This window comes from Malus domestica, chromosome 11 (assembly GCF_042453785.1).
Source record: "Malus domestica chromosome 11, GDT2T_hap1".
Classification (NCBI taxonomy): domain Eukaryota; kingdom Viridiplantae; phylum Streptophyta; class Magnoliopsida; order Rosales; family Rosaceae; genus Malus; species Malus domestica.
Window position 1 is genome coordinate 19,710,132 of NC_091671.1, and position 23,023 is coordinate 19,733,154.

The 23,023-nt window shown below is 37.1% G+C and overlaps 1 protein-coding gene across 2 annotated transcripts; it reads left to right on the forward strand.

Moving 5' to 3' along the window:
• The first annotated feature begins 434 nt into the window (after positions 1-434).
• Positions 435-14,407, forward strand: LOC103448123 (ubiquitin carboxyl-terminal hydrolase 8). 2 transcript variants are annotated; one of them, XR_011573046.1, is made up of 13 exons: positions 435-726; positions 996-1,247; positions 2,196-2,337; positions 4,389-4,448; positions 4,527-4,619; positions 4,805-5,149; positions 5,289-5,429; positions 5,521-5,691; positions 5,803-6,060; positions 6,221-6,369; positions 11,219-11,765; positions 12,462-12,735; positions 13,613-14,407. XR_011573046.1 is itself a non-coding variant. In XM_008387361.4 (13 exons), exons 1-13 carry the CDS (start codon positions 635-637, stop codon positions 13,727-13,729), a joined length of 2,637 nt encoding a protein of 878 aa, XP_008385583.2. In that variant the 5' UTR covers positions 435-634; the 3' UTR covers positions 13,730-14,407. The 2 variants fall into 2 exon arrangements, 1 of the variants encoding a protein (XP_008385583.2); XM_008387361.4 differs by having other exon boundaries at positions 11,219-11,761.
• The last annotated feature ends 8,616 nt before the right edge of the window (positions 14,408-23,023 follow it).

Here is a 23,023-nt window from a genome sequence, read left to right on the forward strand (position 1 = left end):
TATAACGACATGTGGATTAAATTCAAAAATTATTTTTATATTTAAAATTAAAAATGATATTAATAAGAAAAAAGGCGTTGAAGGCATGATTGAAATTCTGCTGCTCCTACTTACAGAAATCGCGGAGACGCTCAATGTTGGTGATGAGGGGGTCAAGGGGAATAGGGTTTTGGTGGTGGAGTGTAGAAGCAAAAGTTAGATCGGAGCTTGAGGCGACAGTGGCTAAAAAGCCTTTAATTTATTTAATTGTTAAATTTGAGGGTATTTGTGTTTATATAAGTTAAATTTTGGATATATTTGAAAGTTTTTATAAAAAGTGACATTTTTGAAATTAAGAGTTAATTTTTAACTATATTTGATAAGTACTCATTAAAATACCCGTACTAATTATATATATATATATATATATATATATATATATATTTTCCCTCCTTATTGAATCCTCTTCACAGAAAAAAGCTCCGTTTGTTTGTCTGCAAATCCGCCATTCTCCATCTCTCTCTCTCTCTCTTTCTCTGATGATCTGCATTTTCCGAACCCGGTTTCGAACTCGTTCCTGACTCGCTCCTTCTCTCCTTCCTAACTCGCTCCTTCTCCTCTTTCTATACACATAACATACGCAAATAGAAAGTGAATGGAGGGCGTTGCTCTCTCTGAAGATCTCTCCGGATCCACTCAGCGTTCCGACTCGGACAGCGACCAGCGAGTCTACTTCGTTCCCTACAGGTCTACCTCTTTTGCCTCTCGATTTTGTTTTCGTTTTTCACTTCCCACGCCACTGCATTCCCCAATCCAAGCTGATTTCTTTTTCAAGTTTTTTCCGCCAAATATTGTATGCATTTTTAGTGTATGGGAATTTTCCGGAATTTGAAATACTTGGGTAGATTAGGAATTTGAATTTTAAAATTTAGAATTTTGTTATTAGTTCTCTGAATTGAGATTTGGGAGTGATTGGATTTATGCACGGAATATTCATATGTGAATTGGGTTTTCAGTTGGTGGAGAGATGCACAGGAATCAGTTTTGGGCGATTCTGATGGGAAGAGAGGGGTTTTGTACGTGGCTTTGCAGGCTTCTTCGTATGCTGGCCCTATGAAGCTCATCAATAACATTTTCAACTCAGATCTTGTGTTCAATCTAAGGAGAGAGGATGATAGTGTACATAGTGGTGAAAATGGCGAAGTCGGTGTCTCAGGCCGAGACTACGCATTGGTGCCCGGAGAAATGTGGGTTCAGGCACTCAGATGGTGAGTGATTTTTAGTTAGGTTTTTTTTTGTTTTTTTTTGTTTTTTGCCATTTTGATTACATGAGCTCTTGTGAATATGATTGGAATGAAACAGGAGCTAGGTAGCAATAAGAAGTATTCCGATAGTTGCATCTGGTCTGTTTGCCCCCAGAATGATCTGTGTTTGATGTTGCCGCTTGTGCTTTCAATGCTTTTTGGTGGCATGAATAGCTGACAGTACAGTCCTGTGCCCCAAGTTGATTATTGTTGTACATTTTACGTGACATTCACACCCTTTTGCGGCGCTGTAATGTTATGTCACATTTAAGTGGTGTTTTATTTATTTATATTGAAATGGATTGATGTGAATTGCTAATGTTTATTTCCCATGAATGCTGCAAGGACCCTTTTTCATGTGTTTAACTGCTGAAATTTTTACCCTTGCTTTGGTTCTACTTCCAGATTAGGCAGTTGAAATTTTAACCCCAATCTTCTAAGAGAAAGAAATTTAAAAAAGATTGACAGTTCTTTGACTGGACTGTAGTAATTTAATTCCTTTAACAATATACTCATTCAGATTATGCAGTTTGAAAATAATCCCCATCTATTAAACTTTGAGAACTATTAACACTTGCTCTTGCATTAACACCCGAAGAGCAAACCTTTTGAGCTCTCCAAGGTATATATAATGGAACTTTGCATATTTCAAAAAGTTGAAACCCCTTCTAAATGTCAAGGGAGTCATAATTGTTAATATTGTTTGTAATTTGTATTTTCAATTACCACATTGTTGAATCTCAGATTTCTATGGTACTTTTTTATGAATCAATTTGGTATTTTGGAACTCATCGAATGCTGTAAATATGATGCATTTCCATCAGATTGAAAGTCATGGGATACTATTAGTTTTTAGTGGATAAACATAGTTTGTTAAGTATCTTAGCACTGGTATGATTGTTGTATGTGTAGGCATAGTGATTCTAAAGTTGCAGTGAAGGATGGTAGGAGTTTTTCAGCTGCGGAAGATGACATGACCGATGTCTATCCGCTACAACTCAGACTTTCTGTTTCACGAGAAACAAATTCATTGGGAGTAAAAGTTACAAAGAAGGTCAGTATATGTAGTTTACGTCTTTTTTCTGTTTTTGATATTCAGGTTTTTATTTTATTTATTTTTGGTCCTGGATTCATAATGCTTAGATTACTAAGGTTTGAACTGTTAATGATAGGTTTATGTGAGCGATGAGGCATGTGGGCCATCTTATGGAAATGTCTTAAGCATGAAATTTTTGTCACAAACATACATTGTAACTAGGAAAGCCTGCAACATCACTTTACGAGCTGCATTAGGGTATAAATATTATTCTTCTTAGTTTATGATGCAAAACCATCATCAAGTTTTCTTCCATTTTGGAGGGACTCCCACTTTCATTTTATGCCTCTTTTTCACGCTTTTCATTTTCCCCATAATTTCTTTTAACTTTTAACTTCTAAAAAAAATGTTGATATTATGAAAATGAGGATGAAAATTGGAATTGTGGGATTTAATTTCCATTGTAGAATTTTAATTATTTTTATATTCTTGGGTTGCCTATAAGTAGCCCGTATTCAGTTAAGGAGGATAAAGGGCTTGATGTTAGATGGAGATTGTGGATGAAGGGGCTTGTCCTCGTTGAATTTTAGGGGAAAATGGGATCGAAGGGATTAGTCAGGGTGATCTATTGTCAGGCTTCTTATTCACCTTGGTGGTAGACCCCCATATCATCTCGTAGTTAGAGCTTTTGCTTTTGGTGGAAAGATGTTCAGTGGGTAGAGAAGGGACAATGGTTCAGATATACGGTTTGGTGGTGACTCTACTTCTCATTCGGTGGATGGGCAGAACATAGAAGTCTCTTTTGTTGGCATGTTTCTGTGCAGTGGTTTGGTTCCGGAACAATGTACCTGGACCTTCCACCTGGGAGAATGAGAATCCTAGAGCATTCTATTCCTAGGACTCCATGGTTGAGAAGCTGAAGTAAATTGTTGGAAGATACCCATCTAGTTTCTCATTGTTTTATTTACCTAGTGAGCTGCAAAAAAGGATTGATAAGTTCATGCATTTTTTGTTGTGGAGGGGTGAGGGTGAGGTGAAGAAAGATCATCTGGTGAGATGGGATAATGGTGGTGTAGGTTTTTGTAATTCTTTGTAGCACTTAGTTGCCCCTAGTCAATGGGCTGTATTTTATAGTTGTGGTTTAGTAATGTCGTTTTTCATATTTTAATGATGGATGAGAATACTTGGTAAGTATGGTGATTAGAATGGTGGGTGGAAGTTAGGGCTGCCTTTTTTATTTAATCCCTTATTTTCCCTTTGAGGGACTGGGTTAGGGGTTTTGTTTGACAACTTAATTGCTTCATACATTTAGAAAATTGTGCTGTTGAGGTGATTAGGATAATTTAGGAAAGGGAAAATCTGATTTAAAGGATAAAATTGAATTTTGGAACATCCTAGCGCAACTTGCTTAAAGAGGCTATGCTCTGGATCTTTGTGTTTTGCAAATGATTTATTGCTGAACCCACTACCACATATATGCTCTTAAACTTTTATTCAACAATGTGTTTCTAACTTTTGACGAAAACAAATTTGACTTTGACTTGCACTGCTTTGTGATCAAGTAAAGGATGGAAGAGTACTTATAATTGGCTGCGGTTTTTCCTTTTATTCTTTTAGTGAACAACCTACATATTATGAGAATCACACATCGTTGAGAGATTCCCACTTCGCATAGTAGTATATATGTCCTGAGCCTCTCCACCCACTGCCAATTGGTTTTGAATTGATGCTTTAATTCTCTCATGGTGTCAAATGATGCTATCTATGTGTCAGGCCCTACGGCTTCTTCTACTTGCCCTGCCACCCAATTTAGCTTGCCCACGTGTTTTGCTCAAGTCATGCCACACATGAGTGGGTACATCAAGAGAATCCCACATAGGGAATTTAAAGCCTTCCAAAGTAGAATAAAGTGTTCTTGGCCTCCCATCCATTGCCAATTGGCTTTGGGTTAAATGCTCTAATTTTTCATATGTAAATTATGTATGCTGATTCCTGTTATTGCGGGATTTCTTTGTCTTCCACATCTTAATTTGATGTTCTATTTTGTTGTGTATGCATTTCTATTGTAGGATAATGCAGTTGAGTTCTTCAAGAGAGCCTGCAAAATTTTCAGTGTGGAGTCTGAGATGGTACTTAAGTTCATTATTTTAATGCGTTCTTTTATCAGGATAAAGTGGCTGGCCTTTTAACTTCTGTTATTGCACCAGTTACGCATCTGGGACTTTTCGGGGCAGATAAACTTATTTTTTGCAAATGAAAGAGCCAAGTCTTCAAGAGACTTTCAACGACAGTCAGGTGAGGTAAGTGGCAAATTGATGCGATACATTTGTTAATTTATACTCATCAATTGTCTGCTACACTATACTCCAGAACCCGTTTCATGTTTCTCAGTTTAAGTACTATTCTTGCTGTCTTCTCATATTTTAATTTGTCGTTTTGTTGCACAATATCTGATAGATGTAATTTTATGTATGATTTTGTGCAGATAATGTTGGAGTTGCAAGTTTATGGGTTGTCAGATTCCTTTAAGTGCAGGGAAGGGAAAAAAGATGAGATGGCCGCACAACATTCTACCATCACAAATTCCTGTTGTGGTGCTTCAGTTGTGATGAATGGTTCTGCGGGAATCACAAATTCTAACTTCATCCGTTCATTATGGGGAAGCTCTTGCGAAACAGGTTCTTTAGGATTGACAGGATTACAGAACCTTGGAAATACTTGTTTCATGAATAGTTCCATCCAGTGTTTAGCGCACACCCCAAAGCTTGTGGACTATTTTCTCGGAGATTATGGTAGAGAAATAAATCCAGACAATCCATTGGGCATGAATGTAGGTCACCTTTCATTGCACTTTCTTAATATTCATGACCTGATGTTGGGTGAATAATGTATTAGTGAGATATTCCTCACTTTATCAAGTGCATCTATGTTTCTTTACAGTCTTTTAACTTTATGCACTCTTTTGTCAGGGGGAGATTGCTTTAGCCTTTGGAGATCTGTTAAGGAAGTTATGGGTTCCTGGAGCAACTCCAGTAGCCCCAAGGCCATTTAAGTCAAAACTTTCTCGATTTGCTCCGCAGTTTAATGGATTTAATCAACATGATTCCCAAGTTAGTGGTGTTTCTTGCTTCCAGAATTGCTCTCTTTTGGGTTCAAACATTTATAAGGAGTTTTCATTTATCATACCATATTATTTCGTAGGAGCTCCTGGCTTTTTTGTTGGATGGACTTCATGAAGATCTTAATCGTGTAAAATGCAAGCCTTATGTAGAAGTCAAGGATGGTGATGGCCGACAAGATGAAGAGGTTGCTGATGAATATTGGGGAAATCATTTAGCCCGTAATGACTCTATAATTGTTGACGTGTGCCAAGTGAGCATCTTCCTCAGATTTGTCTTTGGCTTCCACTCTTTGCTGAACTAAAATCTGATCAGGAATGCATATTGCTTACTTTTGTGATGCACATGATGGTGAACCTCGCAGGGTCAATATAAATCAACATTAGTTTGCCCTGTTTGCAAAAAGGTGTCTGTTACATTTGATCCATTTATGTACCTGTCGCTACCCTTGCCTTCAATGATGATGCGGACAATGACTTTATCAGTGGTCAATACTTATGGATATTCTCAGCCGTCTCAATATACCATTACTGTGCCCAAGCATGGAAAATTAGAAGATCTCATCCAGGGTTTAAGTGTTGCATCCTCATTGGGGATTGATGAAACCTTTTTGGTGGCTGAGGTACTGTTTAGTGTTAGAATATCTGATAGGGGTTCCTTGAATGCTAGTGACATTGGATGATATCCGTGTTTACATTTAGACACACACACACGTGTACAATATATAAACACATGTCCTTTTGTCTATAAATTGATCTCTGAAGCAATATAGTTCTGTGCAGATATACAACAATCGCATTATACGCTATCTTGAGGAACCAACTGATTCATTATCTTTAATTAGGGATCAAGACAAGCTAGTTGCTTATCGGTCGACGAAAGATGTTGAGCAAATCCCTTTGGTTGTGTTCATGCATCAGCTGATGGAGGAGTAAGTTTTATCTTCTTTTTTGAATCTTATTTTATTGCAATTTTTGTATGCAAGTTTCACAGAGTTAGGGTGTAAGGGGTGCTGTGAAGGAATTCTTTCCTTTTTCTGCATATAGAAATACTATATCTCAATTGAATTGGGTATAACCTGTGTGAATAAAGTTAAATGGATGGGTGATAACTTGTGTAAATGGATAATCATGTTTTATAATCTTAGTATAAATATTCTGAACTTGTGTATGAAATCTTAGTTGCCTATTGATTCACCTGCGCACACAGCTTACATATGATTTCTCTGGAGAATCACAGTGATGTTAGGTATTTGTCGACCCAAGCTACATTCATTGCATGGGTGTGAATGGCGTTTGCTATCCCTGACTGCCTGTTATAGTTCGTGGTCCTTACTGTATGCCCTTTTAGGATAAATCTTAGAACCAACTCCCAAACAGAGTTTTGTAAATAGACTCCATTTCTTTTGTTATAGCACTTATCCAACTATCTCGCTCTCCCATCACTTCCTATAGCTTCTTGATAAGTGGTTGAATCTCCTTGACTGATGTTACAAGCATAATAACTTCGTCTTGGTCAAACCCAAACCTTGGTTTCTTCTTGTTTCGAATGGGTTTGTCTAGTGCTATACATCTTTGGAATTCAGGTGAATTGTGGGTTGGAGTTCAAACCCCTTAGGATGTCTGACGGATTGTAGTGCCTTCAATCCACCCTGTTTCTTGCTCCACCTGATTCCTACTTGGTGAATAATGCCGATGCTTTTTAGACCACACCTCTTTTGCACTCTTAAAACCAAGAACTGTAGATGGTGACCTTTTAATCAAGTAACTTGCATGATTAACAGTCTCTGCCCAAAACTATCAGGCTATCTTGCATGAAATCACATGCTTCTCTCTCTTTCCATGAGAGTTTTGTTCATCCTTTCAGCAGCTTTGTTTTGTTAGGGATTCTTCTTTACTGAGAAGTGCCTCGTGATGCCTTCCTACTTATATTAATCGGCAAACGCCGTGCTTGTATACTCATTTACGTTGTCACTTCTCAGGTACTGGATCTTCTAGTTTGATTCTTGGTTTCTGTCTTCCATTTCTTGAACTTTGTATAAACCTTAAATTTCTACTTCATGAAATAAACCAAAAGTGTCAGACGTCGGAGTGAATATGGCTGAGCTGCTCCTTGCTTCAGTTATCTGCACTCGTACTTGTGAATGATACCTTTCTTTGCTTCCCGAGAACACAATTGCAAAGTGTCATGCCTTCTAGCAAGCCTCTTTTGTGCAATTCTTGAAAACCCCTCTAACTGATGTGCCCTAGCTTGTGATGCCAAAGTTCATGACTTGTCTTCTGTTCTCTGCTTTGTGGAAACAACTGCTCCCCCAACTATCATAGTCTTGATGAGCTTGTACAACTTATTGGGCTGTAAGTCAGCCTGCATTACCACCAGTGATCCTTTGGTCACCTTGAGTCTTGTTGCTTTAGGAGTATGCCCATAGCTGGCCTTGTCTAAAGTACCTAAGGATATCAAATTCTTCTTCAGTCTAGGAACATATATGACGTTCACCAAAGTTCGTATCACTCCATCAAACATCCTAATTCTGACAGTGTCAATCCCCCCTATTGGACGTGGTGAATCATCCCCCATTAAATCTTCTCCATTGATGACCTCAAACCATTCTCTTACTGCACACATATGGAACATGCATTCAGTCTCCAAAACCTGATTTGTGAAAGCCATAGAGCCTGATGTTTCCAAAAGAAGCTCCCCGTCACTCTCTTCTTTGGTGACTACACTAGTTGAACTTTAGCTGCCTTCCATCTTGGTTTTTTCTCCTTCCAAATCTTGCAGTACCTCTTCCAATGATTGGCAGAACCACATTTGAAGCAGTCTTCCTTCTTTTCTTTTTTCTTCTTGGATTTCGAGCTACCCCTATTGTTGTTCTTCTCTTCCTTTGTCTTTTCCCGCCTCATCTCTTTTCCTTTAGGATAAAGGCCTTGAGAGCTTTAAGTTATATCATCAAGTTTAGCATATGACTGAAGGGGCTTGAAGTACGTCCTCAAGTTGCAGGGACTCTTTTTCAAACATTGAAGTTGTTCGAAAATGCTTGAAAGACGGGGGTAGAGACCTTAACAAGATGATGCCATATCCTTATCTTTGTAAGTTTCTTCGACCTTCTAAAGATTGGCTATGCAACTATGGAACCTGCATACGTGACCTTCAATATCACCTCCTTCGTCCAGTCGAACCTTGAATAGTTAATCCTTGATAAATAGTTTATTGGACACAGTTTTGCCCATATAAACTTTCTCTAACTTGTCCCATGCTTCCTTAGCAGCCATCGTTTTTGTGATGTGGGACCTGACTGATTTAGGGCTAGTTTGGTGTTGCTGTGTTTTTTTTTTAAATTGCTTCTATTGTATTGTGAGAATAAATAGTTGTAAAATAAAGTTGTTGAGTGATTGGTAATTTTTTTTTTTGTAAAAGTGCTTTTAACAAAAAAAAAAAAAAAAAAAAACAATGTCCGAATGTTTGGTAAACTTTTATATAAATTGTTGTGAGTATGTTAAATTACTCAAAAGGATGTGGTATTTAACGTGATAAGATAATTATCAAAGACAATAATGTATGGGCAAAGATTGTAATTTTGTAAACTATGTGGGATATACTGTCTATTTGAAAATTTCATTAAAAGGGTACTGATTACTGTTGGAATTTTTGGATTGCCGGGCCCACCCCACTCTAACGACACCGATGTTGTTCCCAACTTTACCACTTGCCCAATCCATTAGGTGTGAGATTTTACCACAAAAGGCCTTGGTATTAGTTAGAGTGGGGTAATACTATTTAAACCCCTTGGTTTCTTTTCACCCCATCGATGTGGGACTTTAACACTCCCCCTCACGTGTAACCTCATTTAGTGGTTCACACATGGAGATCCACATCGGCAATTGAAACTTAGAGGTCGGCTCATGTTGGGCCCACTTGTTTTCAATTGGAACTCAGCGGTCGTCTCTATATTAAGAGCTCAGACTTGTTTCCTTCCTGGTGGTGACAAGCTCGTTGGCTTGCACACAAGCTCGTTGGCTTGCACAGGCGCGCAACCGTGGGCTCTGATGCCATGTTGGAATTTTTGGATTGCCGGGCCTGCCCCACTCTAACGACACCGATATTGTTCCCAACTTTACCACCTGCCCAATCCGTCAGGTGTGGGATTTTATCACAAAAGGCATCGGTATTAGTTAGAGTGGGGTAATACTATTTAAACCCCTTGGTTTCTTTTCACCCCACCGATGTGGGACTTTAACAATTACTACGGTTTGAAAAAAAAAAGCACTTTTTTTTAGAAGTAGGGTACCATGCTTCTAAAAAAAAGTGCTTTGCTTCTACATTTTAATACTTCTCTACTGTCATTGACATCAGTTTTTTAAAAAAGCACTTTTTTCTTTGTTTTACCATACACATTTGATGTTCCAGATATTTTAATAAGTTGCTGTTTTTAAAAGCACCACAATCCCAAACCAGCCCTTAGTGAGATGGATCTCGATGGAGCTCTTGGCGTTCTTGAGAATCTTGTCCATGTCTCTTCTGTCATGGTCGTAGGCTTCTCACCAAGGAGTGCATCATCCAACTCCTGCTGTATCAGTATGTTCTTCATCATCCTTTGCTAGTCCGTGAAGTCATCCCTTCCATCAAAAGGTTTTAACGCAGGCCTTAAGCTTCCTAGGTCTGGGGACTTCTTTCCTTTTGACATTGCATAACACCTTGAACCAAGCTCTTGATACCAATTGCTATAAGTTCGACAACCCTCTGGATCTTGTTCTTTGATCTTTCCAGCACCAACTAAACTTAGCAAAACTATAGAATAACTAGAAACACACAAGATGTATACTGATGCGGCATAACTTTTGCCTACGTCCAGTTGTGATTTCTTTGGGTCGAGAAACCACGACTTCTTTGATTGATAATATATGTACTTTTGCAAACCCAAGAACTAATCTCTCTCTTCCCTCGGTTGTCTCTCTGTTTTCTCTCACTTGCTTTTCAGCCTTTCCCGCACCTCTATTTATAAGTATAGGGTGCGGTTTACATCCTATTTTCTGATTAGGTTTCCTATTCTATTTGGGATAGGAAAGTACACTCGATTCCAATTTGACTTCTAGGATTCCTAATCTAATTGTAACAAGAAGACTTAATTCTTTCCTAATCCTTGTAGGACAAGAATCTGTGCACCTTTAGGTTTCATAATACAATCCTAAATGACATAGGACTTTAACAATAGACAAACCAAACCCTAACCAAAAGTTTCTTGTACTTTTGGAGAAGTAATTAAACGTATGAATATATGTATATGCAAGCTGAGTCACCATAGAAGAATGTGTTTAGTCTGGAAGACCAGAACATTTAGTGACTGTTTGGTTCTAATCCTTATATGAATTCAGAAGTGTCAAAAAAGAAAATAACATTTATTTTAAGCCGAAGCAATATGGGGGTGTGTTCATCTTTTACACCTTGCATTTTGACCTCCTAATAAGTTTTAAGTGTTAAGACAAATAAATCTGCTCTCTGATAAGTTGGTTGTTCATTGACATGCTGGGGTATTGTGTACAGTTGTTGATACTGAAATAATTTTTCTTTTCCAGATTATTCATGATCTCTTTGATTGTAGATATCATTACAATAACAGCACCCTCACATCTAACCCCACAAGAAAGAGATGATCTTTTTCTTCTTTTTCCCAGTCTTCTACACACTCACACACACATTTTTCATTTCCTGTTTTAATAAGAATTTTATTGTTCTTGTGACATTGCCTGCCCTCAACCATCTTATATATTCAATATTGTCAGGCAGTACATGGATGGGAAACTGACTTCAAGCTTTGGAATTCCTCTTGTGTCAAGACTACCCAATTCTGCTACTGGATCTGATATCTGCAACTTATACTTGAAATTACTTAAGCCATTTCACACACCCTCAAAAGATTCCCAAGAATGTTTTGATAGTTCCGAGGGCACCACTCTTGAAGAAGTCACCGGAACACAGGATTCCACACCTCCTGTTATAGGGGCTGTGAACCCCTGTAATGGAAGTGAGGCTGACTCACCCTTTGATTTTGAATTTCAGTTTTACATAACAGATGAAAAGGGAATTTCCAAGGATAGAAAGATAGTAATGAATGATATGGTAGAGAGGGAAAAAACCAAGCGGTTAAATGTCCTTGTATGTTGGCCAAAAAAGTACATCGAACAGTATGATAATCGCCTTCTTTGCTCATTACCAGAGGTTTTCAAGACTGGCCTTTTTGCAAAAAAGCCTCAAGAGTCCGTTTCTCTGTATAAGTGCCTTGAAGCGTTCTTGAAGGAAGAGCCTCTTGGACCCGAAGACATGTGGTCAGTGGGTACACTTGAACCTTTTAACTTTGGCTTTAAAAACATTTTGTGTTGTGTATACCTAGGAGTTGGAAGAGCTCAAATATAGATATGTAAGGTGTATTCACTCGCTTTTTTGGTAACTGGGTATGTTCTGTGAAATTGTTATTTATTGTACTCATTGCAGTAATTTTGACCTCAAATCTGGTATGAGTTCGTAATATTTTTGTGTTTGGATTAGGATTTAAAAGCTCTTCTGTTTGATTAACAGTCTTATTAGTTGCCTTATGCAATTACATAATTTCAGGTTGCATGTAAGGTCATTGACTAAACTCCAAACTTTTAACGTCGTCACCTGTTCATCATGTTTGTTCGGCTTAATTCTTCAATTAGTTTCTTCCTAACATCTGTTAAATGAGTAATTGCAGTTTTATGTCTATTTCCAAGTTAATGTTATCACAACACCTTCATCTACTCATCGAATGTTGGCAAACGATCTTGTAATGCTCAAAGTAGTGGTCTTTCAAGCGTTATTTGTTATTGTTGGTCAGTTTTCAGAATAGACACACTCAGAAAGTGGATAATGTTATACTCTCATGGTTATGAAGTAGAACATTGTATTTGGAGTTTTATACAACCTCTTAACCTTTTATTAGTTATTACATTGTGAGAACTTGTTATCAAGGTTTATCTAATGTTAATACTGTTATTACTATTTTAGGTATTGTCCTGGCTGCAAAAAGCACTGTCAAGCCAGCAAAAAGTTGGATCTATGGAGACTGCCGGAGATCTTGGTCATTCATTTAAAGCGGTTCTCATATAGCCGTTTTTTAAAGAACAAGCTGGAGACTTATGTCGATTTCCCTATTGACAATCTTGATTTGTCAACATACATTGCCCACAAGAGTGGTCAGTCATGTAATCGTTACATGCTGTATGCAGTTAGTAATCACTTTGGAAGCATGGGAGGTGGTCATTATACTGCATTTGTCCACGTAAGTAGCATTTCTTGCTTTTCTTTCAGTTACATTTCCCTTTTTTCTACTCTTTAATCTGATGAACTTCCCATATACTTTATTTTTAGTTATTTTCTTAACTAAATAACTTCTCAGTTTCAAACAATTTATGAAATGAATCAAATTAAAAATGTTTCTAGTTTGAACTCTTATTATTAGTTTACTTGGTATAGTAATGCTATTATCCATATGCCGTCCCTAGCCCATGCATATTCTTGATTTTCAGGAATACTTTCAAACTTCTCTCATAACATGAGGTGTAAACTTTAAGGTGATCTGTTTGTGCTTATTTAGGCATGAATGACAAACTAATGGGTTTCTATTAGAAAAATCCTTTTTACTTTTATATGTGCATGTTCACCTATGACATCATCTGAATGTGGTGCTGTTTGTTTTAGGCCTGAAGTGATAGTTTGATCATTATATAAAGAGATCCTTTGTAACCTGCTCTTTCTTCTGCCTTTTGTCAACTATCAATGACTTAGCACAATTCAAGCCCTTAGCTGGCTTAGACTTCCTAGAATTAGGTCCTAGTTTCCTCTGCTGTCAGAGTGCTCCTTTCCTGGTGCATTAAGGATAATAGGATTCAATCTTTTGTAGCCTACTCTCTCCTCAACCTGTTGTTTCATTGTCTGAATTGCGCTTGCTTATCAAAAGAATTCTCACAATGGGTGTGGCCACTCTTTGAAAGCATGCAATAATTATTGTTTTGCACTTGAAATTGTGGGTAATTTGTATTCGAGTTGAGTCTTGGATTTATATTATTTCCTTTTTCTTGTATGGTATGATTGGATCTGTACGTTAACTTATGTTGGTTGACACAGAGCACTTAAACTGTATTATTTTTCTGATGTAGCATGGAGGTGATCGGTGGTATGACTTTGATGATAGCCACGTTAACCCTATCAGCCAGGACAAGATAAAGTCTTCATCTGCTTATGTTCTTTTCTACAGAAGAGTTGTGGAAGTGTGATATCAGAGCTTTGAAATTCCTTTTCAAGATCAGTCCTGTGGTGGAATATATTTTTCCTTCACCTCAGTCCTCGCACTAACCACAAAATTATCATTCTTTTGTCTTTGGTATTGTTTAGTTTGGATTGAGAACTTCCAGCATGGATAAAATTGAGGGAAGTTCTTACGCTTAGAGGACGGTGCTGAAGATGATTGTAACATAGTAGCAAAATGAAGGGATGAGTGACCGCACTGAGGATGCTACATGCAGTTATAACCATCCATGAAGAGACATTTACTACCTGGAGTAGAGAGATTTCTGATAGGGTCTGCTCTATGAAAGTGTAATTTTTGCTTTTAGATATAGCTGATGAGTTTGGCGATCTTTATTTCAGTCATCTTGTAAACAGGGACTGCTGGAACAAGGTGCTGCACTGCCAATGACCTTAAGGTCGTGTGGCGGTAAGACTTTCCTTGGGGCGGAAGGAAACTTGCCCGGCTGCGCACTGCGCAGGTGAAGTTGCCTAAGTCGGAAAAAAGAACGATATGCTCCTTTATTTATTTTATTCTTTTTGGTGTATTTTTTATTGGTTGGTGATGAAATTAGGGCATGAAAGAACTGTATGATCCTTACCATGAAGCCAAAAAAGGTTCATCTGATGAATGTTCCAACTATAATTTAGCCAGATTTGATTTTTAACAGAGTGCTTCATTACCCTTTTTCTAATTCTCGTTCGGTCACAGCGGGGAATCAAGTAAAAATAGAAAAACTCACATTGTGATTACGGATAATCAAGCTCGAATTGATGGCTTCCACCACATCAAAGCGGATGTTATGATTTTTTTCTCGTGTTATTGGTAAAAAATTTCATTTACTTTTTCAATTAAAGAAAGAAGAGTTCCTTGTTATTATTTTTCAACTTTTTAGTTTCATTCATCATCTCTCATCTTTGAATCTCGAGAACTTACATGACAAGAATATCCTGTCGAGTGGCTTTACATGATAATAAAGTAAAGATGTAATTTTAGATCGACTTTTTAACCAAAATGGTCTCTGAGATTTGCATATTTTGGTCTTTGAGATTTGAAATCGATAGAACTGGTCCCTGAGTTTGTCAACTATCAATCATTTTGGTCTTTCTCTAAAACATCTCCATTGAAAAAGGAAAAAATGATAAAAATACCCTCAAATTTTGTCAAAGCATCTTGCCCTATTGTTTATTAAATTGAGGGTAATTATATCATTTTGATCCTTACTTAACATAATTTTCCATCAAATGATCAAAATAATTGATGGTGGACAATCTCAGGGACTATTTCTATTGATTTCAAATCTTAAGTGAGGAGTTATGCAAATCTTAATGACCATTTTGGCTAAAAAGCCTTTTAGATCAAAAGAGTAGGTTTGGTCTTCAATGAAACTAAACTTCACGTGTATCTTTCTTTCGTCAAGGGCTCTCCAAAAAATTTTAGGTTTTTATTTGGTCTATAGTATTCACCGGGAATGAATAACTCAAAATTTAACATGTATCAAAGGTAGACGTGAATACATTTTCAGTTTCAGGAGAGCAAAAGATAAAACATGAAGAAAAAAAATATTCCTTTTAATTCTCTCACTTTTTTTTTTTTTTTTAAACTTTCAAGTTGGGGCGCCATTTTTTCATTTCTTTCGTACAACATTGCATCTCACATGTGCATAATGAGCATGATTCAATTGCATTATTATGTAGAACTTTGTCATTGACTTGTTGAAATTACCAGTCCCTAGACTGATTAGACTATCTCCAACAATACTAATTAAATTATTTTTATTGTATCTAGCCAAATGATTCAACTGTTAATTCAGCTACTACCGCTTCCAAAAATACTAGTATTTTAGCTTAAATTAAAATATTTTTTTTCTAAACTTAACAACTCAAGTCCTTTTTCTTCTCTTGAAGACCGCACACGATGCAATTTTATAGTTTTTCATGCTTAGCAAAAATTTAACTTTCTCTCTTCTAACTAAATTTAGCTAGTTACTGTTCATAAAGTTAAGATAGTAGTCATTTAGCTAGCCTATTAGAGCCTGGTTTTTCAACATTTTTTCGTTAAAATAGCAAAAATGCCCCTTTAGCTAGATTGTTGGAGATGCTCTCGTAACCAAGGTTTTAAAAAACACTAGGCGCTAGTCGAGCGGCAGGATGGGGCTTAGCGCCTAGGCGGATTTAAGTAAATATATTGTATTTCGTATAAATAAGTATCTGTTTATACTTAAAAATATATATAATTTCATTATAAACTAGAAAATGGAATGACATATATATTATGAAGTATTAGAATATAATAAAAACATGGGGAGCAAACATATAATATGTGTTTATTTAAGTGTTTAATAAGTCTCTAACAATTTATTGGAAACAATAAAATGCAAAAGGAAAGTTATCTATTTTCTATCTAAGTGAGTTGCAACCTAGGCAGATGTCTAAGCGAGTCTAGGCGGGCGCCTCAGTAGGTCTAGGCGCCCTTTCTTAATTTTCAAACACCAAAAAATTAATCGGGACGGTGGTCAGCCGCCTAGCGCCAAGGTAGGGTCTAGGCGGCGCTAGATGAGATTTTTAGAATAGTGCTCACAACTTAAAAGGACAGAAGGATGCATGCATGTTTATAATTTTTACTGAAGGAAGATTTCACGTTAATTGTTTATCTTGTATTTTTTTATGGTATCATGTTGGAATTGGACCACGTTTAGTCGTCTTTCCTATCTTGGTTGTTGATTACTATGTTGTCCGAGTAGTAGTACCACTTTCCTCACCACTTGCATCGCATTACGATCGATCTACACCTTCATTTCTGGTTATCAATTGTGCATATGTGAAAATTAATTAAAAGGCCTTCAATATCCACATAATTTAGCTCCATTACTTCTCTACTCTAGTGTTGGCCATCATATTTAGCTCCATCCTATAGGTTTATTTCAACCTATATATATAGGTAATGCTAGGGAAACCAAAATTTGCAAACCAAATGATGTGTCACCAATAGGATTATTACTTAGTTGCTTGTTCTTGTGTAGCTTAGTTAGTAGCCCATCAGGAGTTTTCCTTAGCATGTTCTTGTGCATCTTAGGTTTTATTCGGATAAATATATATAGGTAATCAACTCTTAAGTAATAATCCTATTTATGCAGCTTAGTTAGCTTGTTCTTGTGCATTTATGTTGTTAATTCTTAGTCAATTATGCATTTTAAAGCTATTTTCGTGTGTTTGTAGGTCCTAATAACAAAGTTGGCAAGAAAGTGCATTTTGGAGCATTTTTGAGCCACGATTGGATAGTGCAAGCATGGAGACATGAGGATGGACGTTTTTGAAGATTAGAAGGCTGGAAATTAGCATGTGTGTGTGCAAATATGTTGATTTTGGGTTGAAATGGTGAAGAGCATGTGTGTGCACATGCAAAGACAACATACATACACACACATGCAAACTGCACGGCACATGGGCAAAATGAAACACACACACACATGGACAGCTTGGCATGGGCAGAAAATGGGTGGATTGGTGGCTGAAATGATGAAGAACATGTGTGTGTAAATGTAAGAGGAAACACACACACATGGGCAAAGGAAAACACACACACATGGGCAGCAGAAAATAAAGAATGAAAGAGTGGAAATGATGAGTACATGGACAGCTTGGCATGGGTAGAAAAGGTGTGGATTGGTGGCTGAAATGATGGAGAACATGTGTGTGCAAATGTAAGAGGAAACACACACAAGGGGCAAGTTGTCCCCAAAATCTTTTCTGCCCAACAATCCACACCTTTTCTAATATGCCCAGGTTGGAGAAACCATCCAAATTTCAAGTGGAGGGAGCCCCAACAACAAGGAGGCTTTAGGTAGCAACCGACGGGCTTCTATACCAAGCAATAAGCACCAACACAAGTGATGCGAAATATATAAGCACACAAATTAAACCCTCTTTTTATCAAATGTAGTAAAGTATGTAAGTAGGGATCGTTCTAAACCGGGGATTAGGAGGGCTTGCTAAAACCTCTAAACTAACTCAAAAACATAAAAACAAAGTTAAAAACGTTTGAATAGACTTAAAGAACTCAAAACAGGTTCACAAGACTCAAAATAACTTAAAGACACTCAAAACTGCCTAAAAACACAAACTAGGCAGTTTCTGACTCTAGCACAACTTTGGACGAAATTTGGGTTTTGACTTGACTCAAAACACTCTAAAACACAAACAAACAAATTTTAAACACTTTGAAACAAGAAAGTAAAAGGGGATTTTAGTTTTGATGAATTTGAAACAAACAAACAAGTTATAAAACTAGGAAGATTGTAAAACAAATTTAAGAAATAAGATGATGGATGGATTAGTTAGAGGTCCGTTCTTCACACATGACACACTTGTATATGAATTGATTTCCAATTGCTTTTCAATAAACTATGATGCTCAACACCCCAGATTAATTAGGTACGCTTAAATTAATCCTCAGATTTTCCTAATTTCATTGAATTGGATGATTGCATACAACAACCCAAAGCATTCCCCACAAGTTCCCTACATGAATTGCATAATAGAGATACAAGCAAGAATCATTAAGTTCTATAAAAATCATAAGCATTGACGAAACACTTGTAACTATGAATTGCATGAAACTTATGCCAAGAATTCAATTAACGCGATTGTGATAAACAACCTTCACTACTTATGAATATAAATTTGTAACGATTAGGTGAAACTCATTTATATTCTAGCATCTAATTCATGCATGAAAACTAAGTATGCATCCTTAATAAACATACAAGAATTAGTTATGAATAAAATAGATAATTGAATTGCAATCACAACTTATCAAATCACAATTGAAAGAAATCAATTTAAATCTCAAGCATGTTCATGGCTTCAAACTTCCCCCTAACTAAATAGGGGTTTAGCCACTCATACTTACAAAGCAAAGATAAACAAATTTAAACATTGAAAACAAAAGAAAGAAAACACCTAAAAACGCTCCAACAATCCAATTTGAATGGCAAGCACGTCCAAGATCCTTCTTCTTCTCTTTGTAGCGGCACAAGGTGTGGTTTGATGGATGAGTGGTAAATTATGGTGGTGGATGGATATAGGTGGGTTATGGTGAAGGGTGGATGGGTGGATTGTGTTCTCTTTGGTTTTCTTCCCCCTTGTTATGGTGAAGGGTGGATGTATTTATAGGCTAGGGAGAGGACCACTCCATTTCCTTTGCATGTGAGCTTGTGTGGGTGTGTGTTGGCATGTTTCCTCTTTACATTTACACACACATGCTTCATCATTTCAACCACAAAACACACACATTTTCTGCCATGTTTTTCCCTTTACATTTACACACACATGACCTCCATCATTTCAACCACAAATCAACCCATTTTATGCCCATGTGTGTGTGTTTCCTTTGCCCATGTGTGTGTGTTTCCTTTGCCCATGTGTGTGTGTTTTTCCTTTGCATTTGTACACACATGTTCTTCATTATTTCAGCCAACAATCCACCCATTTTCTGCCCATGTCAAACTATCCATGCCTTGCCTTTCTCTTTGTGTATGTGCTGTCCACGTTTCTGAACCTTTCAGTGTTACAATGCCCATAACTTCTTCTAGAAAAATGATATTAACAATCCGTAAATTGCTCCAGAAAGTAGACATCCGTAGCTTTCCACGAATATAAGGCTCATTTTCTAATTCATTCTGAGCTGTTTGTAACATGCTTTCAAAGTCAGCTAATCTGCACAGGCAGTTTTGACGAATTTGTTACTTAATAATTCACTTGTGCTACTTTTCTTTTCTTTGCTTGATAAATCACACAAAATACAAAAACATAGTAAATAGCTCAAAAATGTAAGGAACTAACTAAGAAAAGACGAGTGAATTCGAAGTAAAAATATATATAAATATGATCCGATCAAATACCCCCACACTTAACTTTTGCTAGTCCTCGAGCAAAACAAAGAAAACAAGAACAAGAAGTAACAAGAAAAACATTAGCTTCCCCCTATGTGACCCTCATAGAATTTCATTTAAGAAAACAAATCATCAAGAACCATAGCTAGCATCAAGGAACTAATCCAAGTTCATCTTCCTTATTCAAATATTAGCAGTAATCTTTGAATCATCCTTGAAGTGTAGTGTGTGAGATAGCCATGCTAATGCAATTTCAAGTTTTTATTTTTAAAATCATCATATGCAAACTAGTGACCTTCTCACGGGATATACACTCAATCACATATGTGTTTAGTTTTAGTGTGTTTCGCTCAAAGAATCAAATGTGAAATTTCTACCATAAGCTTGCATAAAGATCACTTCTCCACAGTCATAATTGCAAAACTTAAATTAAGAGGACTTTTATTGGATGTAATGAGGCTTAGGGATAGGGTTATTGAAACGAAAGAATAGGAAAACACAAGTTCCAAGCTACATTGCAAGCAATTCTTTTCTTTAGATTTATAAGAACTCAAGCTCTCCAGCAATTCTTCTAGCACCTCCAACCATACTCTTAAACTGAACTTTAAAAACTTTTTATTTTCTTTTTATACAATCTTTCTTTTTTTTTTTTTTTTTTTTCTTTTTTTTTTTTTTATTAATCACAAACATGAAATACCCCCACACTTATTCTTTTGCCAAACATCTTCACAGTACTTCACAAACGTTTCTCATAAGACAATCTCGCATTGCTCGCTTGGAAAGGGTAAGGAAAAATGTTTCAGGTATAAGGGTAGACATATCTGGTGATAAGAAATAAAAGGCTCAACAAACAAGGCTCAAATTGGCAATCTAATGATATCATTTTTATTTGGGAAACATGGTTATTTGGGCCATAGTGGTAAACCTAATGCCTCTATCATTTCCAAGTTCATGCAATCAATGACAAACATTTCGAAAGATCGTTACGCAAGTTCTAGAGATGTATCTCACATAAGTTCATCACACATGAAAGAATAGGAGTGTATGAAAAATGCACACACTTTCAATAGGCTCAAAAACTCACATAGGATGTATATGGTCACTAAATTCACATATGAAGCTTTAAGTCATACTTTAGTTTCACATTAACAAGGCTATGTGCATTTGGTTTTTCAAAGATGATCAAACATGTACAAAACTAACAAGAGAATTAGGAATTTCACAAAACACATGTTAACTAAGTTCTTGATAATCATGATTCAAATTTGATCTAATTATATCATTGGGTCGGGAAACTAACAAAAATCTAATTCAAAACAATAAGGGAAACAAGACAATATTTTTGGATTTTTAAATTTTCCGATTTTTTTTTTATTTATTTATTTATTTTTTTTTAAAGAAAACAAAACTAATTAAGAAAACAAAAAGCAACAACATGGAAACAAATGAAACTCGTTAGTAGTTGAAGGTACAAAAAAAAAAAATTTCAATTTGGTCATTTTTTATACTCTTTACCCCCAAACTTAAACTGGACATTGTCCCCAATGTCAGAAAATACTATACTGCAAATAAAAATAAAATAAATAAATAATAAGAAGCAAAATAAAACAATGGGACTGAAAACTTCCCTAGTTTGCAGTAAAATCAAGCGATGACCCCCAAGCTAAAATTCTGCAATCAACTTCAAGGGTGGAAATAACCAAATTTTCCTGCAAAGAAAAGAAATAATTCAGTTAAGTAACACAAGAAAATATATATAAAAAAAAAAAAAAAATTGCAAACGAAAAATTGAAAATCACGATAAAAGACAATGAATAGAACTAATAAGTGATCATTGGTCGTGCTTGTTGACTTTCCACAGCTTTCCTCTTGAACTGGGTGACACTTAGCTTTTTACTTGCAAGTGATGATTTGATGATATTGTACGGCGAAGCTTTGCTCTTTGGTGATGTTGCATTCCTTATTTGTTCTCCAAGCAGATGTGGCAGCTTCTCTAGTTCCTCAGCTCGGACTCCTTCCGCTGGGATGATTGTGCAAGCTGCATTCTTCTCTGCTTGTTTCTTCTGTACGTTGTCTCCACATGCTGTTGGTATCATTTTCGCTTGCCTTATCTGTTCTTCAGGTAGATGTGGCAGCTTCTTTGGAAGTACATCAGCAGTGGAAGACGAGTACTCGAGAGCAATTTCTCCATGTCCTGCAGGTTAGAACAAAGACAAGGAAAAGGACATGGAGAATGCATGATATGAGATACTCTTGCTTTCAACCTTTATGATATGAAATACTTTTGCTCTGGATGGGCTGTTTGCAGGGGTATCCCAGGGAATGAGGAATACAGTGTGACTCGAGAGGGTTCTTTGGGAATGCATTCTCAGAGATGAAAAAGTGCTGAGAGGGTGTGCCTTTGCTGTGGAAGGCGAAGGTAAATACTTATAGGACTTTTCTTCACAACCGGAACTATTCTCTCACTCATTGTCGGTAGCCGGTGGATGGATGAATAGTACAAATTACGCGCTTTCTGACAAAGCTGCCCGTAATTTCCGCAAAGCAGATTCCTCATTGATATCTGGAATCGGCGCTTCGAGCTCTGAGCATCGTCGATTGTAGAGGTAGTATGTGACACGTGCGGATAAATCTGGAAAAGAATATTTGCCCGTGGGTTGAAGCTCAGCTTTTAAGAAAGCTAGCGTGTCTTTGACTGTTGAATTTCCCTCTTCGATTTCTGAATTGGTGCTTCGACAAACTGCCCGAGAATTTCGCAAAGCAATTTGCGTATGACAAGTGACGACACGTCTGGACAAATTGATCTTTTGAAATCCGGGGTTCGGCTCGTGGTTTCTGAGCAAGCCCAGCCTTTGAGAAATGCAACGCCTCTTTTGAGAAAAGAATCCGGCTTTTGAGAAAGGAAACTCCTCTTTTGAGAAAAGAATCAGGCGCTTGAGAACGGAGCCCCGACTCTTCGATTTGCGAGAGGACGCCTCTTCAATTTCTGAGGAGCGCCTCTTTGATTTCTTCTTTTTATAGAGGTGTTAATTTTGTTCCACAACACACTTGAGTTCCCTCTTGTAAACATTCCCTTCTTGCAATTTCCAAAATCTTAATCTGTCCGATCTCTTCTTTCTCAACACCTTCAGAAAATGTCTGGCCCTTCCGATCGTCGTTTTGACTTGAACATTGGTGAAGAGGCAGCTCCGCCTTCACCAGACAACATATGGCGCCCATCTTTCATATCCCCTACTGGTCCCCTTACCGTGGGGGATTCGGTGATGAAAAATGATATGACAGCTGCGGTGGTGGCCCGGAACCTTGTCACCCCAAGAGATAACAGACTGCTCGCTAGACGGTCTGATGAATTGGCGGTTAAGGAGTCTCTGGCTCTTAGCGTGCAGTGTG